At 34.9% G+C, this 16,810-nt stretch overlaps 1 protein-coding gene and 1 non-coding gene across 5 annotated transcripts in view; one reads left to right on the top strand and one right to left on the bottom strand.

Moving 5' to 3' along the window:
• LOC129755150 (ras-interacting protein RIP3) overlaps nucleotides 1–16,595 on the top strand; it is a 430,486-nt gene extending 413,891 nt beyond the window's left edge. For all 4 annotated transcript variants that reach the window (XM_055751502.1, XM_055751505.1, XM_055751504.1 and 1 more), the window contains exon 7: nucleotides 239–16,595. In XM_055751502.1, the coding sequence (XP_055607477.1) occupies nucleotides 239–751 (513 nt within the window). In that variant the 3' untranslated portion in view covers nucleotides 752–16,595. The remainder of the gene's footprint in view (nucleotides 1–238) is intronic.
• Nucleotides 7,544–7,650, bottom strand: LOC129758894 (U6 spliceosomal RNA). The gene has a single exon (XR_008740118.1). It is a non-coding gene; the product is annotated as a U6 spliceosomal RNA (small nuclear RNA).
• Nucleotides 16,596–16,810: the final 215 nt, after the last annotated feature.

A 16,810-nucleotide genomic window follows, 5' to 3' on the forward strand; every position in this document is an offset into this window, starting at 1 on the left:
GGTCTTATTTTGTTCTTATTTTTTGATTTTCTTTTGTATTTTTATAGTTTTGTTTTTTTCACTCTCAGTTTTGAACTTTTTCGTGAATACTTGTTCGTCTTTCTCATTTGAAAACGTAAACCATCTATTTTTGTATAAAAGTAACAAAATATAAAAATAAAAGGCAAAACCACTATATTAAATCATTTTTTTTATTTTGACAGAGTTATTAAAACGCTACTCTCTCCCTCTCTTGCAGCTTTCATCTTCCCTACAATCGCAACAGCAGCAATCTTCCTCCGGAATCCCATCGGTGTCTTCGTCCCTGGTTGGCAGCGATCTCGGGGGACCCTCCACGTCGTCATCGGTATCGATCGGCAGCAGCGGAAGTTTGCTAGCCGGTTCAGCCGGTGGACTTTCGATGGGCGGCGGGGGCAGCGGTCCTCCCCCGATGGACACTCCCCGCTTCCCACCGGCCATTTCGGTGCATCGCCTAGCGCCTCAGGTCCAGCGGCAGCTGCGCGAAACGCAAGAAATGATCAAGGACTCCTGCTCGCAGCTGTACGCCTCCGGATATGGAAGCCCTGGGCCACCCCCGATGGCCCCCCTCAGGACGAACGCTTCAGCTGCCGCGAATGCCGTGACCGCCGCCAGAGCAGCAGCAGCCGCAGCCGCAGCCTCCCGCCGACCTCCTCCACAGCCACAGCAACAGCAGCAGCAGACGACGGCGACGTCGCTGGAAACGTCCCAGTACTCGTCCGAACTTTCGTGATATCTAGAACAGTAGTAGTAGTGAGGTGAGGTGAGGTGAGGAGAGACGCCTGTCTGCCTGCGCTGCCCCGGTGATGCGTGTGATGCGCGATTCTAGTACTTAGAATAGTTACGTGTACATTTTTCCGATGGAACCTTAGCGACTGGGTTGGGGGATCGGCTAGTTTTAGACTTTCCTTAGATTGGATCTTGTTTTCGGATTTTTTTTAGTTTTAAGAACATTAAATCGAAAAAATTTTAGGGGATCGGAAATTTAACTATTTTAGTTCCAATTTAGAACCATGCTTTGCCAATTCGCGTCTCACAATGATTTTTTTTCTTTCCTCAAACGAGTTGATGTCAGCTTCCGGATACGATTAAAGTTCTTTAAAAAAAAATCCCAACTGTCACCGTCTGAATGCCACAGTTTGAAATCGATATCACTCCCTCCCCCATTCTAAATGCATCGGAATCATCCCAAATAACAGCGGCAAATGACATAATGCCGCTAAATAATGAAATTATCTGCTCGCCGCGCCGGTTCAACTTGAATCCATCGTCGAACGGTCAAAGATTTATTGCGCTTTCCGCCCCAGCAATTTAACCCAAACTGACCGACTGACCGGACCTCTCCGATGCAATCAGGGTCGGTCGGTCGGTCGGGTCTCTTCAGTCAGAATCCATTACGCCGCCCTAGCTGAGTGACCCGTTTGTCAATTTCGATGAACATACATATATACCTAACCTCACCTAACCTATCCTCTCACAGACTCAGCTCACATGGCTCCGAGCGGGTGTGTGGATCGAAATAGGATTAGGTAGCCGTCCGCCGAATGGTTTCGTGGAATTTTGGACCACTATCGATGATGGGATGCTGTATATTGACAGGACATACCGTACTGTAGTAGAATGTCCTCCTTCTACAAATCTGCAGCCAGGTAAAGTCATTAATTACAAGTCCTCTTGTCTCGTGTCACCTCTCGTCGATGAGGGCGTTTGTGACAGCCAGAGTGCCAGGGTTTAGGATCGAAGCATTATTTATTAGTCTCATTTTTCGATTTCCCCTTTAAAGTTCCTTACGTACGTGTATTCGAAAATTAATGAACACTTTGTTTTGTAAAAAACTTTTGTTTGAATGCATGAATGTAAATTGAAGAAATTTGCAGCAAAGTTACCTGGTAACGTCATGTTTACATGTGCAAATTTTTGTGATGTTCTGTCAAGTGGTTTTTGAGATAGCGTCCAATGAAGAAATTTTTCAACTTTAATATTTAGGCAACACCTGTGCCATCTATACTAAGGTTGCCAGATTACCCTGTTTCATCCGGGTTTGCCCGGATATTTAGTACAAAATTTGGGAACAGTCCGGCCCGGCCCGGTTGCCCGGATTTCATTGAAAAATGCCCGGATTTTATCACTATATTTAGCAAATCATACAAAAAAACGACAATCGCCTCCAAAACGATATTTTTAGAGATAGTTTTTTTAAAAACTGCGTAATGGCACGATTCCAAATCCAACTTAAATTATAGTCTTTTTAGCCATTCATCGTGTCAATCGCTATGAAAGACTGAGTAATTTGCAGTTTCCACAGATCGTTAAACTACTCAGGTACTAGACATTCAATTTTTCAGTTTTTTCTCCTCGTTCATTTTCGGGAAATACAGGCGAAACTACGTACTACGACTAAGACGTAAAGTTTCTGGTTGGAAACCTTCCGCTATAGAGTTCGTTTTGCTGTCCATTATGAAACTTTTTAAAAGATCTCCCCACAAGGAGTCCAAATATTTTGCGCACGATTTCACCACCGCATTTTGTTTATTTTACCGGTGGGCAGCTTTTCCACCTTATAAAAATAAAGTCATACTTTTAAGTCAGCTAGTCAGCCTAATCAGAAAAAATGACTTTTTTATCACTTCCTCTATTCATATTTTCAGATTGAGCTTCAAAAAAACTTCTCACATCCTAACAAAGATTTTGGCTGTACAAGAAGAACAATTTTCTGAAAAATTGCTGAAACAAATCTACTTGGCTGAAGACAACATTCTTTTCCAACTACAAAGATATAGAACGTTACTTCAGCAATAGCACACTGTTGTTCATCGATCGAAGGACGTCACTTTCATGACATCCCGAGCTCTAGTTAGTTTTATTGACGTTGGGCCTGCTAATGAGAATCACGTTTGCTGCTTATACCTCAACTCCCATCAGAATGACAGAAGATTAGATTGAAAAACTGAGTTAAGCTATCGGTTTGTCATCCTCTCACATACCTGGCCTATCGCCAAAAGCCAGTTAATGAAATCCTTTGTAGCAGATAGATATTGATGAAATTAGATTTTTTTTATAATCTTTCATTAGAAAAGACTTTTCTCAAGGTTGAAGTTTTCCATCAAAATACAATTTAAACATTTATTCAATTTCTTCAAAGAGATTGAATTTTGGGTCGAAAACATTTCTGTCATTTAAGACCGCCGAATTCTTGATTGGTTCTGCGATCTGCGGCATGAGACCAGTAACACAGAGAACAGGCGTACAAGCTGCTACAACAAAAAATCTTCAAAAAAAGTGTGTAAAATTTCAAATGCTGTCATCCAAAAAATATGTTGAAAATTGACTTGATACAGTGCCATCTATTGCACCGTTAAAAAGTTACAAATCAAATTTTCAAGTGCCCAATTTTCGAAAAGGCGTAATCGTATATGATATAAGACGGGTTCAATTTATTGCTACATAAATGCAATAAGAGTTACTTTTGACTGGACAGAATTGCACTTCCTTTATTTTGTACGGTTTTATACTTATTGACTTTTTTCGGTGAGTAAAACCACAGACCTACATGCTAGCCCACGAAACTTTTGTGAAAATCCCAACATCCTTTTTGAACCAATTTTAGTTTTTTGGCTGGGCCACCAGATGTCTCCAAACACACCAAATAGGTCGTATGAGCTGCTTAGCATGCTTTAAAAAATAGATGTTGAAGTTTCGTAATACGTTCGTCATGTTGCATGAAAAAAAAATCATAAAAGTTATTATCTTGTTTTCTTCAAATTTGTATGAAATACAAAGTTTAAAACAGCTGGATGCTAAAGTAATATGTGAAAGTAACCCGCTTTGTGATGCCTACAATCAGTACTGCTGGGTGAGACTGATCGTCAAGAAAGTTCTTGTATTTGACTGGACATAGGTGATGAATTTTCTAACATAAATTACTGTTCAAGAAGTGCGAAAACTTATACCAAAGCTGTTAGTTATCTTAACTGTCATAGTAGTGCAAACATAAAGAAAGTGAAATTTCGCCTAGTTAAAAGTAACTCTGATTTTATTTATTCAGCAATAAATAAAAGCCGTCCATTTTACTGAGACATGGATTGATATTTTGTGAGTTCATATACGATTACGCCTTTTCGAAAACTGGGCACTTTCAAGTTGATTTGTAACTTTTGAACGGCGCAATAGTTTGTAGTCAATTTCTAACGTATTTTTTTGGTGATAGCATTGTGGTATCCTGACGAAAGAGGTAAACAGCAAGAGTAAAGAGAACATAAAAAGCGAGCATAGGCGAGAGCAGAGGCTCAATCTAGAAAGAACCGGCAAGCAGTTCAGATGGGGATATCATAAGCATTTGAAATTCTACACACTTTTCTAACGATTTTTTGTTCGAGCTTGTACGTCTGTTCTCTGTGGTAAAACTACGCAACGTTCCGGGTTATTTCTCTTCACCCATCATCAGATGTCCCCCAGAGTAACCCGAAACGTTACATAAATTAAAAAATAAAAAGAAAAATTTTACACTCACCGAAAAAGATCAATATGTAAAAAGCGTATAAAAAGTACCGGTGATAAACTTTTGTTCATTCCTTTATTTTTGCACTTCTGAGGCATGCGAAATAACTAACAGTTTCATAATAAATGTTTGCACTTCTTGAACGTTTATCGCCAGAGTCGAATCGGTTATTTGTTTGTTTGTTTGTTTGTTTGTGTAAAAACATAAACGGACCACATGTTGATCCTAATGATAACTTAATAAAATAATGAGTTAAAAACTAGTTAAATCTACAAAGTTCTCGAAACCATTAAAATTTTTCTTCGGAAAGTAGTCCTTGAAGCGTCGAAGTCGAAGTACTCGGCGAAGCGGTTGAAAGTTCTCAAAATCCCAATAAGAGCGCTGTTGGCTCCGTAGTTATTCAGCCGGATGGGAACATAGAGCTGTAGATTTTGGTTCCTTAATCCTCGGGGTCGCACACTGAGAGGAATAGCCTCCAGCAGCATGGGAGCGTCAATCCTCGACGCAAGGAGATCCGCTAAGACTAGAGCACGTGCAGCGTTACGACGAATTTGAAGCGTGTCTAAATCAATTAGGCGGCAACGGTTTTCGTAACTGGGTAAACGAAACGGATCTAACCAGTTCAAGTGTCGCAGGGCATAACGTATGAAACGCCGCTGGATAGCCTCTATTCGTTCAGCTCCGTTCTGGCAAAATGGGCACCAAACTGCAGATACATATTCAAGCGTTGAGCGAACTATGCTGCAATACAAACTTTTTAGGCAGTACACATCTTTAAACTCCTTTGTTACGCGAAATAAGAAGCCAAGACTTCTAGACGCTTTATCGACGATGTAATTCGTATGAGTCTTAAACTCCAGCCGGTGGTCTAGGAAAACGCCCAGATCGTTGATGTGGTCCACCCGGGCGATGATTTCGTTCCCAAGAATGTACTCTGCGTGAAGAGGGTTCCGCTTGCGAGAAAAAGAAATGACCGCACATTTTCTGTGGTTCAGAGGCAAGCAGTTGGTGTCACACCAGTGAGCGAAGGTGTTGAACTGCCTTTGCAAGAGATCGATATCGTCTTGGCCATTGATGGTGTGGAAAAGTTTTAGGTCGTCGGCATACGCAAGTTTTGGGCCGTCCAATAGAGTGAGAACATCGTTAAAATATATGACAAAAATTATCGGTCCCAAGTGGCTTTCCCCAGATAACCTTCGTCCCGTTAAATAGCTTCGAACCAGTTCAGTAGGGAACCACCAAATCCTAAGCGTTCGAGTTTAGCAATAGCAATATCGTGATTTACTTTATCGAAAGCAGCAGACAGATCAGTATAGATATCCAGTAAATAAGGATTTTAGCAAGGATGGTGATTGGCGAATAAATCGACGAACATAAAATGATTCACTCACCCCCTAAAGTAACCCATTCCCCGAACGCATTCGAAAAAAATTACACACGATGGCACTCAGTGAGCGAACCAATCGGACTTTCCGGCCAACCTCTTTAGTTCATTCAGGAGGCGATTGGGTTGCCTGTCTGCCATCCTATGATCCAATCATCAAGCGATTGCTTTGGAAGATGATTCTGCACAGAAGAATCGCAGACGAATATCAGCAGCGAGCGATTGATGATTGCAATTCTTTCGACCGCATCCGATCATTCGTTCTTCTCGCAAAGTTGGTTTTGCTACAGTTTGGTTGCCTGCGTTCGGGCGCTTCTGAAAGTAGCTCGAGCGTCAGCGTTAGGTGGATCCTTTTTTATGATGATTAGTATCATTAATACATTTGATTTGTTGTTTGAATTATGAAATTGATGATTCAGAAACTACTTTTATCAAAAACCGTTTTTAAAGCAAAATATTATCTACCCATTTTCGATTTTAAGAAATGTGTATACATCAGCTTAGGAGATGATGGGTATAAATGTAATGAAAAAAGAAATGTATCCATTTTCATTATCGGTGAAAAGAGATTATAAAACTTGTTCATCTTATAATTAAAATAATATCTCCAATTATTAACTTTAAATACTTCATAACTTTTTTATGTATTCTTCCGTTTTTCGACTGTTTTTGTTAACATGTATTGAAAAATCCATGAAAAATTATAAAAAAATGTTTCAATTCTTTAAGAAAGTTCAAAGCTCCATCTAGAATGATTTAAGACAAGAAACAATTGATTATTCAAGCCCAAGGTTTCCAAACAAATAACTATGTTTTTGATAAAAAAAATTCTCGAATTCTGTGATTTGAACCAAAACTTGTGTGATGGTTTTCTGTGGCGCAGTTTAAATAGAATTTTCAATATTTTTGTTATTTTATTTTTGTAAATTTTTTGTCTAAACTTTGCGATGGTTTAATCACAAGTTTGTAATGTTTTCATCATACATTCATTTTTGATATATTTACCACATTTGTAAATTTTTTTTCATAGTGTTGTTATTTTTTCATCAAAATTTAGCCTTTTGTGATGAAAAAAAAAACTCATGATTAGTTTCAAATTTGAACAAATTTTAATCCAAACTAATCTTCATTTTTATATTAATAAATAACACAGGGAAACAGCATTTTTGGTACCTTTGTTTCAAAAACGGATTTTGGAAAAATTTTGCGTCTTAAAATTCAAAACATTTGTCAAATTTAGTCTCTCACCTCTAGTTTTGGTGAAATGGCGTGTGTAAATTTTAAAATTGGTCAGTTTTGGGTAAAATTGATTTTTGATAACTGATAAACAAACAAGCGTACATGGAAACACATGGAAAGATTTTTTTTAATCAATTAATTATATCTCATTGAATGTTCTTGTTTCAGAGATACAACACTTAAAATAAAAATTGAATTATGCAAAAGACCCAAAAGATTTGTTAACAACTATTCCTCACATCTCTCAAGGAAGTCATTAAATATTTGACGATGAATATTTCAGCTCATTCAACAACTTTAAACACCCGTTTTTGTAAATTTGGACAAAATTTCCAAAAAGAATACTTCAATAACTTTTCTCTCAAAAGTCAAAATTTCTAGCGGTCTTTGGGAAAGTTGATTATTGACTTGTGGAACGCTTCACGATTTTGCGTGTCATCCTTGCGCAGGGGCCATGCTAATCTTCTCTGTATTGTTCCAATTTTAGTATATGTTCAGCCGAAGCTTGAACAACTTAAAACCTTAATTTTCAAAAAAAAAGTGATAGTGTTCTCTATTACTACCACAAAAGTTCCCAAATTTGATTAATGTATTTTTACATGATTTCAAATTTTATCTCGAAACAAATATACTCAAAAGAAGGACAATGTTGCTGCATACATTTAGGGGCAAAAATATAAACAATTCTCAATATTTTTTTACCTTAAAAACAAATGAAATTTTATCTTCATGCAATTCCCTAAATCCTCGCTCTATTCCCATGTTCATTTTTTTCTTCAAACTTTTTCTTCTCGGGCATTTTCATGGAAAATGACCGATTTTTTTTAATATTCAAAAACTATCATCATATGACCATAAAAATAACACTTAAACTAAACTTACAACAAGAAAAAAGTTGAACTTTCGCATTAACTAACCCATTTGCTCCTAAATGCTTAAATTTGATCAGAAGAGATGTTTGTTTGTGAGCATTCAAAAAACGAGATATTTTGAGATTTTGAAATTATAGTTTGTAATATAAAAAATCTTCTAATAAAAACCAAATTTAGCTTATTTGTAGCTCAATTCATAGGCTTTCTAACGTAGTAAACAGTTTGCAGATATTTTATTATTATACTTAGTTAATGATGATAATCTGCAAAAATTTCATGTTAATCAAAGTTACCCCGCTGATCAAAGTTCCCCCAGTTTACGGTACATCAAAGTTTTAACTTATTTTTCATATCCCTTGGCAATAAAATCAGTTTTTTCTTTGAAAATAAGAAAGATCATAAAAAAATATGAACATGTTGCGAAGAATTCAAATGTCTACCGTGTACCGTTTGGCCGCAATGATTTTTTTTGTTAAATACTGTGTTCGGCGATTGAAAGATATCTGAACGAACGGCGGGCCAATCATTTGCCGATTCGATTCCTTCTTTCAGTTGAACCAGTTGAATCGGATCAGCGAACGAATATCTGGAGCCAGGAAAGTCGATGATTGCATCATTGCATGATTCAAACCTGCCCGTATGCAAGCGCCCAGCGTTCAAAACCAGCAGCACTCACAATCAGATTCGATCAACGTTATTCTTTTTCCACCAGCGTTCGGTTCAGACGAAGATTCGCGAGATCCGAAAGAGCGCTTGAGTGAATCGTTGAAGAGTGTATCGCGATTGAGTGAACGAGTGGATTCAAACCATCCTTGCTTTCAAGTATCACTTTTGTATCCCATTGTGCAAAATTTAGCACTTCTAGCTTGAAGGAAATACCGATTAACTTTTAAGGTATTTTTCAATTATACAACTGGTTGAAAGTGTTACGAAACTTTAACAGCATTTTTTTTTTGAACATGCCAAACAGTTCATACGACCTGTTCAGAACTGCCAAAATTTTGTTTTTTTGTCATAGTTTGGTTTTGACAGTTCTCTTTGGTGTGAGACATCTAGTGGCCCAGCCAAAATTAGTTTAAAACGATTGTTGAAAATTTTACACAAGATGTCGTGTTTTTATTTCTTCTTGGCCAACGTTAATTTAATTTATGAAGAATTAATCACCGTAATTTATATTTGTAGATTTCATTTGTCGGCCTAGCGGTGAAAAGTGATGTCCTTTTTAGTAGGGACATCTAAGGATTATGAAATTTTTTTATATAGGTGGATAGAAGGTTAGATGAAATGAAAGATGTTGAAAATGAGCGGGTAGAATTTATTTAGAAGCATATCATCACACATCAAATTTTTGTTCCTCACGGAATTTTTTATAATCCTTAGAAGTCCCTACTAAAAAGGACATTACTTTTCACCGCAAGGCCGATAAATTAAATCTACAAATTTTACACAAGTTTCGTGAGCTAGCTTGTACCACAGCCAATAAGTCGTAGATTAAAAATTCGTTTGGTTTGGGTTTGAGTAAAAAAAATCATCACGAAAGGGTAAAATTAGTTGGCAAAAACAGGGAAAAACAACGGCCGTCATTCTTTTTCAATTATTTTTTAAACGTCAGTTGACGTTTCATTTCATCTTCGCGGATTAATTGAACAACATGAACAGCAGTTTCGTCGCGAATTTTGGATGCCTTCTTTCAACCAGATAGCTGACAAGAAATATTTAAATAACGTAGTGCCGAGAGCCATATTGGTTTTTTTTGTGACGTCAAAAAAACGAATGTATCGTAAATTTATATGCGAATGGCAGAAATTTTAAAGTACACGTTTAAGAACGAAAATGAATTCCAATTTCATTTTGATTGTGTTGTTAGACCTCTATTTCACTATTTTATAAAAATGTTCGGTCCTTTGAAGATTGCATTATGTTTTTTTTTTCTTATTTTACTAATGAATGCAATTATGTCATCTTGAATCTGAAACGTGCAAAAATGAAGAAAAATTCAGCTTTAAAAAGGTCTAGCTGGTAGTAATTGAGTGTTCAATTGATTGTCATGATTTTTATCCAACCGATTTACCAAAATGCCAATAAATGATTGTGGTATTGTATAAAAGTTTGTGTGTTTGAATACTTTATTGTTATATGGGTCATAAACTGTACTGACTTGAACATTTTCATGGAAGACTTTGGACTAATTTTAAAGTTTTGCAAATTTGAGTAGGGAAAATCCACCATTTTTTCGCATTTTGATGATCTATTTTACATAAAAATTACTCGAAAATCCAACTTTTTTGTACCGATCTTAAAATCAGAATCTTTCTAGAATAACATGTTTTCAAAGTGGTCTGAAAAAGCCGATAAAATTTACCCACTATCAAAATTTCACAGTCGAAAACAAAAATAAGATCAAAATGGAAAATTTACAGCAAATTCTCGAATTATCATCAATAAGGCAAATTTTCTAGTAAATTAACAGATTTTTCGTGATTGTGACGACATAGTCGGTACCAATACTAGAGCAGGGCTGCCTTGACACTACCTTCTATATTCATTGGATGGCTGATTAAAAATGACAACTAGATATTGTTTCAGTGGTTGTTCAGCAAAAATTTTTGTTGAGATTCTTCTCAATTCATGGAATCAATTATCTTAACTTTTATTCAAATTTTATTTGATATAGTTAATTTCCAGCTATTTTTGTGTTTCCTACTGCAACTTATCTGGATTTTTCTTGATCCTGCCCATAGAATTTCGTCAATGAACTTCAGTTTGGGTCGCAATCTCAAAAAAGGCTTGACAGAACATCACCCAATTTTTTACACGTACCCATTACATTATGAGGTAGGTTCACTGCAAATTGCATCAATTTCCATCCATGCATTCAAAAGTTATCCACAAAACAAAGTGTTGCATTTTTTCGAATACATGGCCATATATAAATTCATGTGAATTTTTAATGACCGTCAAGTGAAAATCACTTAAGTGATCGATCAAGTGAATTTCAAGTGAGTGGCAAAGTGAATACCAAATGTTAACTGAGTTTTACAAACAAAGAGATTTTACATTCAAATTTAAGATTTTAAAAAATTGAATTCAATTTAAGAGTACAGAATCAATTATTTCGGAGTGTTACAGCTATGATTTTTTGTATGCAGGGCTTGAGTCCTCTACGGAAGCTGATTTTTTGTTAGGAAGCTAGAAAAACTATCTGACCTGCAATTTTTTGATACACGAGTAAAAACTGTAGAAACGCGAACAGCCATGGAGGGTTAAAACATACATAAACAAGTTTTAAATGTTCAATTTTCGAGTTCCGAATTTTTTATTGTATTTGTTCGGGATTCGACCAGTCTAAATTAAATGGCAAGTTGAACATTTTCACGTCAACTATTGCAACAGTTAAACAACATGGGGACACCCTATGAAAACAGATATTTTTTTTCCATTTCTCCACCTTTTTTAAAAAATAATTCACGTTACAGGTAGCGAAAGTAGCAAAAATACATATGTAAGTTGTTCTCTATATGAAAAAAATTAAAACTGTATGGTGTATATCATCATAAAAATACGTTCAGCAAGAACTTATCCGGGAAATTATCAAGAAATTTAAATGGCTCGGTTAACTAAAAAAGGCTTTTTAAGGGGGGGGGGTAGGGTCTAACACTTTAAAAAAATCGATTTTTTTATTTTTTTATTTTCTTATTGTAAAACATTTCAAGAATGTTATGTCAAATTTTCAAGTCAATTGAAGCAAAACTGTAGAAGTTATAGGCCTTTATCTCCTCCTATCTAATACTGCAAGAAAGCAAGAGCAGAAACTTCAAACGCGTTTTTCTCGAAAGCACATTTTTAAAGTCCGTGGACATCGTCATTTGAAAACTACTTATCCGATTCTTTTCAAATTTGGAACATATTTTCTACATATAAAATACCAGACCCCAACGTTTTTCTTTTTTGATTTTTTTACTTTGGGGAGATTTTAGAGGTGAAAAATGGCGGATTTTTAAGTGAAAAATCGTAGTTTTTACTTCAAACAGCCACAAAAATTTCATAAAAATATTTTTAAGTTAAATAAAAACGTTGGGGTCCAGAAAAACATCTATTAAAAATATTTTGCTCTGATTTTTTGACTTCAGATGATTCTGTGCTGAGATACAGTGTCCACCGCAAATCCTGTTTTCTAAAAGGCATCCTTGAAAATGCTCCGTCACCGGCTCATTTTTCAATATTTTTCTACGAAAAAATTACTAAATGTTCTTTTAACAATGCTTTGTATAATGCAAACAATTTGAATACATTTGCTTGAACGATAGCTCTAGAAACATATCGTGAAAATGGTGTTTTTTTTATACCCGTTAGACCCTACCCCCCCCTTAAGTCATCAACTATACAAACTATAAACTAATTGATTTTATCTCCCAAACATTTTGGTTCGGCTAAACTGAACTCAGTACAACAAAATCGATATTAAAACAATTTTTTGTTGCTTAATGTACAATTACAATTCGACCAGCACAAGTTTAATACCTCGATATGTTTTCTTAACGTTTCGGAAAAAGATCAAAAAGGTCTCGCCGGTAGGCTGACGACTTTTTCAACAATCACCAAATTTGATGATATAGATGACACTTTACACTGCACAAAATTTATATGGAATCAGAATTTCAAAATCGAAATGTTGAATACGATCAGTTGGCATTTTTGAACAAGGTTCGTTTCTATGCAGCATCTAAGTTCCTTGTTTTGCCTATCAACAGGCGTTTCACATGATCGTTGGTTTAAAATATTTAGGGTAAACTCAACCCTCTGGCAACTTGACAGTTCATGCGTGCCTGATAAAAAAATCGGACAACAAATGTGTTCCAAATCAAGCAAATTCATAACTGTCGAATGAATGAAAAAAATTTCTACCAAAATTATTATTCTCATTCAATATTCTACATATATATTTATTGTAGGGGAGAATGAGGATACTTGATTCCTTCGCTATATCTCGAAACAGGAATGTCTTAAAAATATCAAATGTTCTAGAAAAATGTGCAAAACAGAAAAAAAAAACAACAATGCTGTTATTTTTACTAATTTTGTTGTTATTGAACTTTGTTTGAAAATTTTTACAAAATGTGATTTGAAGATTATTTACTATCACTTTAAAATGTTTCTAACACGAAAAAATTTTCTATAATAATTATATGTATGTAAATAACTAAGTTATTTCAACTCATGTGAAAAGTAAATATTGTGCATATTTTTCGAATTGCTGTCATACGTTACCAACCCCGCCTTCAGACAGGGTTTATGTTTCATCTCTCCTTCCTCAAGGTCGCGGTACACTTCAGGTGAAAATGAAAATAAAAAATCTTATTTTGTCAAAACTCAAAAAAGCGACACATGTTGGTTTTGTAACAGGGAGTTATCGATGGGAAGTAGTTAAAAGATAAATTTTGAACTGTTCTCATTGTTCAAACCTCTTAAAATGTTTACATTTCGATGCCCCCGATTTTCACCGTGGAAATTTTCTCATATTGAGGGAATTGAAATAAAAACATTTTTAAGAAGTTTGATACATTGAGCCCGTATCGAAATTCAGCTTTCAACTGTTCCCCTTCGAAGCTTTTTGGAGTTTTGATAAGATAAGATTTTTAATTTTCATTTCAACCTGGGGTATACAGCGACATTACCTTAGCATATTTTTTCTCTCAAAAAATTAATCTAGAATGACGGTATCTTTTTGAAAAAAATTGAAATAAATTTCAGATTCCTAACTTTGATAAATACACTTCAAACAAACGAAATTTTTCAGCACAGGTTTTTTTTCTCATTTTATTTGAAACTGAAATACAATTTTAGAATCTTTAGATAAGAATTGGAAGATTGAAATGTGGCAATAATTAAAATTAGAAAGGCAGTCCAAATTTCAAATTTTACACAGAAAAATTCCAAAATTTGGTTGGAGACAGTATTCTAAAATTATTTTTTTTCTGAGTGCACCCAAGTGGAAACCTTTAATGTTTAGCACCGAAATTTCTTGAATTAATCAAAATTTTCAATTCAAAATTGAGAATTTGAAAATTGATATCTTTATTCTTCGAGATACAATCTAAAGTTGCTCGTAAACAACTTGATTCCCCGCTCAGTCGTCAACTGTCAACGTTTAAACTTTCCAATAAAAATCTAAGCAAAAGTATGTAAGTCGTTAAGAGAAAGACAGAAAGTTGGTGGAAAAAAGAAAACAAGTAACACAATAAACGTAAGCATTATTACAGCAAAAAAGTCAAGTGCAAATCCCAAAAAGAAGAAACCACACACACAGACTCACAATAAAACACACAAACACAAAATTGGATCATAAGTTAGATTAGAAACCGAGCAGTCGGAGGTAAGAACGAGAGAAGAATTAAAACGTTATATTTACTAGGCCCACAAAAATACACACGTGAACAAATAAGTATTATCTCACAACCGTAGTTAAACTTTCATCAAAAAGCCAAACTGAACTGTTAAACACTTCAATTAACCATACGTAGTTGAGTCCATTGTTTTTGTTTTGTTTTGACAACTATTGTTATTTTCATCGTTTTTTCTCAATAGGATTGACGAAGTAAAAGTTAGAGGAGCAAACAAAAAACCGGAAACCAAAGTGAAAACTAAATACATTTGTAATACCGTTTTATAGTCGTTTTGTATACTTTTTGTAACACCTTTTTTGTATCCGCGTGTGAGCAAACAATGGCGATGTTTGGAAAGTCAGGAGAAATACACCCAACAAATCTGGACAAAATAGAGCCAACATTTATTCCAGTGTAGAAACAAATCAAGGAAGAAATGAACGCAAAAAAAACTGAACCTTACAAAACCAAACCAATATAATGCCACACAGCTAGTAGTTAATTAATAGTATAATCTAAGAAGAGAATAGTTTTTGTGCCTGATGCGGAACACTAATAGTACACTTTTACACGAGAAAGACAACAAAAAAATACACTGAGAGAAGGAAAAAAAACTTAAGAACACATCTTCACACTCTATCAATATATAGGAAAAGTCCCACAAAAAGGTCGCGTATACTTGCGTGATTAGTTTCGAAGTTGAATTCACTGTCTGCAATAAATGTTTCGGAAGCCAAAAATATATAAAAGAAATTACGATTCGACTAACTGTGGCAAGAATTAATGGACGAAAGACACGATTTTTCATGTTTAAATTGCAAATTTTTCAAGTGCACTGCTCTAAGTTAAACTTGCAATTTTAAATGTATCTACTCGTAGAGTAGTTTCAAAAAATCCTCGAGCAACGCAACAGCGGATTGAAAAAAAAGATGCGTTTCTGATGCTACAGTTAGCTCAATTGCAGAAAGCAACTACGTCACAAACAAAACTCCATCAAAACGTCACCACTGAGAGCAATCTGAAAACTTCTAAAAATTACTCCTAGATATATACTATAGAAAAACTGATCGAACAAATCTTTACAAACAATTAATAAATCATTCCCTTCTTGAAAAAAGAAACAAAAAAAAACTTTTAACAAAAAATCATCTAAACATCTAAATGAGCGGCTAGTGAAAAGTTCAGAACACTCAATAACAATAGAAAGTAATTGTAATATGAGATGATGTAATATAATCATATCCCCTCTAATGCCAAACGATTTCTTCGTTAATTTTTCACAATTCGAACTGAGTGTAAGGAAGCTATTCTATTTGCTGTTTGAACGTTTCAAAAGAACAAAAAAAAAATGAAGATAAGAAAACTAAAAAATGAACACCATTCTGAATATTTGTTTAAGAAAATCAACTATAAAGTCTGAACGTGTTATCATTTCCATTAAAAAAAAACTAGTAGCAGAATCCATTTACGATAAGTTTTAACCACAATTGAATCAATCCAGCATGTGCTGCTATTTAAGTTACTGCGAACACAGATCAACATTAACAAACAACAACAACAATTCTGGATCTGGCTAAACGATGTGTCAAACAAATTAAAAATAAAGTATATAAATTGATTTTAGCACATATTTAAATCGAAACCATACTAGACAAATTGATGAAAAGATTCTAAAATACACCATTAATTCAGAACAAAACAAACGTAAAACACCTTGTAAAGAAGATTAAATCGAGAACACGTTTTAAGCGACTAATTATAACTGGAACCCAGAATAAAAAAAAAAAAAACTCCCGATGTAAACAGCGGTAGCCAAAGAGACAAAAATAACAAAATTCTAGTCATTATTTGTGTCAGACAAAAAATGGGAAATGTTGGAGAATCATAACATTTAAAACCAAAAAAAAATCTATGGAAAAACTGTGAATAGAAGCTAGGCGGGCGGCCGCACGTAATCCAACTCGATGATAAACGGCACATGAAAAAATCTCAGAAACCTCTAAAAGTATCCATAATTTCCATGTTGAAAGTAAAAGCAAAAAAACCCTTAACCAGAGAGGAAAGGTCACTCTGATAACAAAAACAAACTTTAACACATCGGTAACATGTAAAAATAAAACCAGAAATACTTAAAGAACAACAAAACGCGGAATTAAGCAAAGCGGAAAGAATAAAGGAGAGCATTTATTGAAAACGATAAACTGACTTGTCTTTTTATTTATTTTTAACTTTAATTCACCCATGTTTGTAAATTGGGGCGCTTTAAATAAGAGGAATGGGAATATCCAAATGGTAGTTTTGAGAAAACGCGACTCAAAGGTTACAATGAGCTCGATTTTTCATATAACATATTAATTCATTCGAAAAAGGTTAAAAAAAATCAAAATTTCACCAGATATTAGAAAGACACCAGATA

Source organism: Uranotaenia lowii, chromosome 3, assembly GCF_029784155.1.
Source record: "Uranotaenia lowii strain MFRU-FL chromosome 3, ASM2978415v1, whole genome shotgun sequence".
Lineage (NCBI taxonomy): Eukaryota > Metazoa > Arthropoda > Insecta > Diptera > Culicidae > Uranotaenia > Uranotaenia lowii.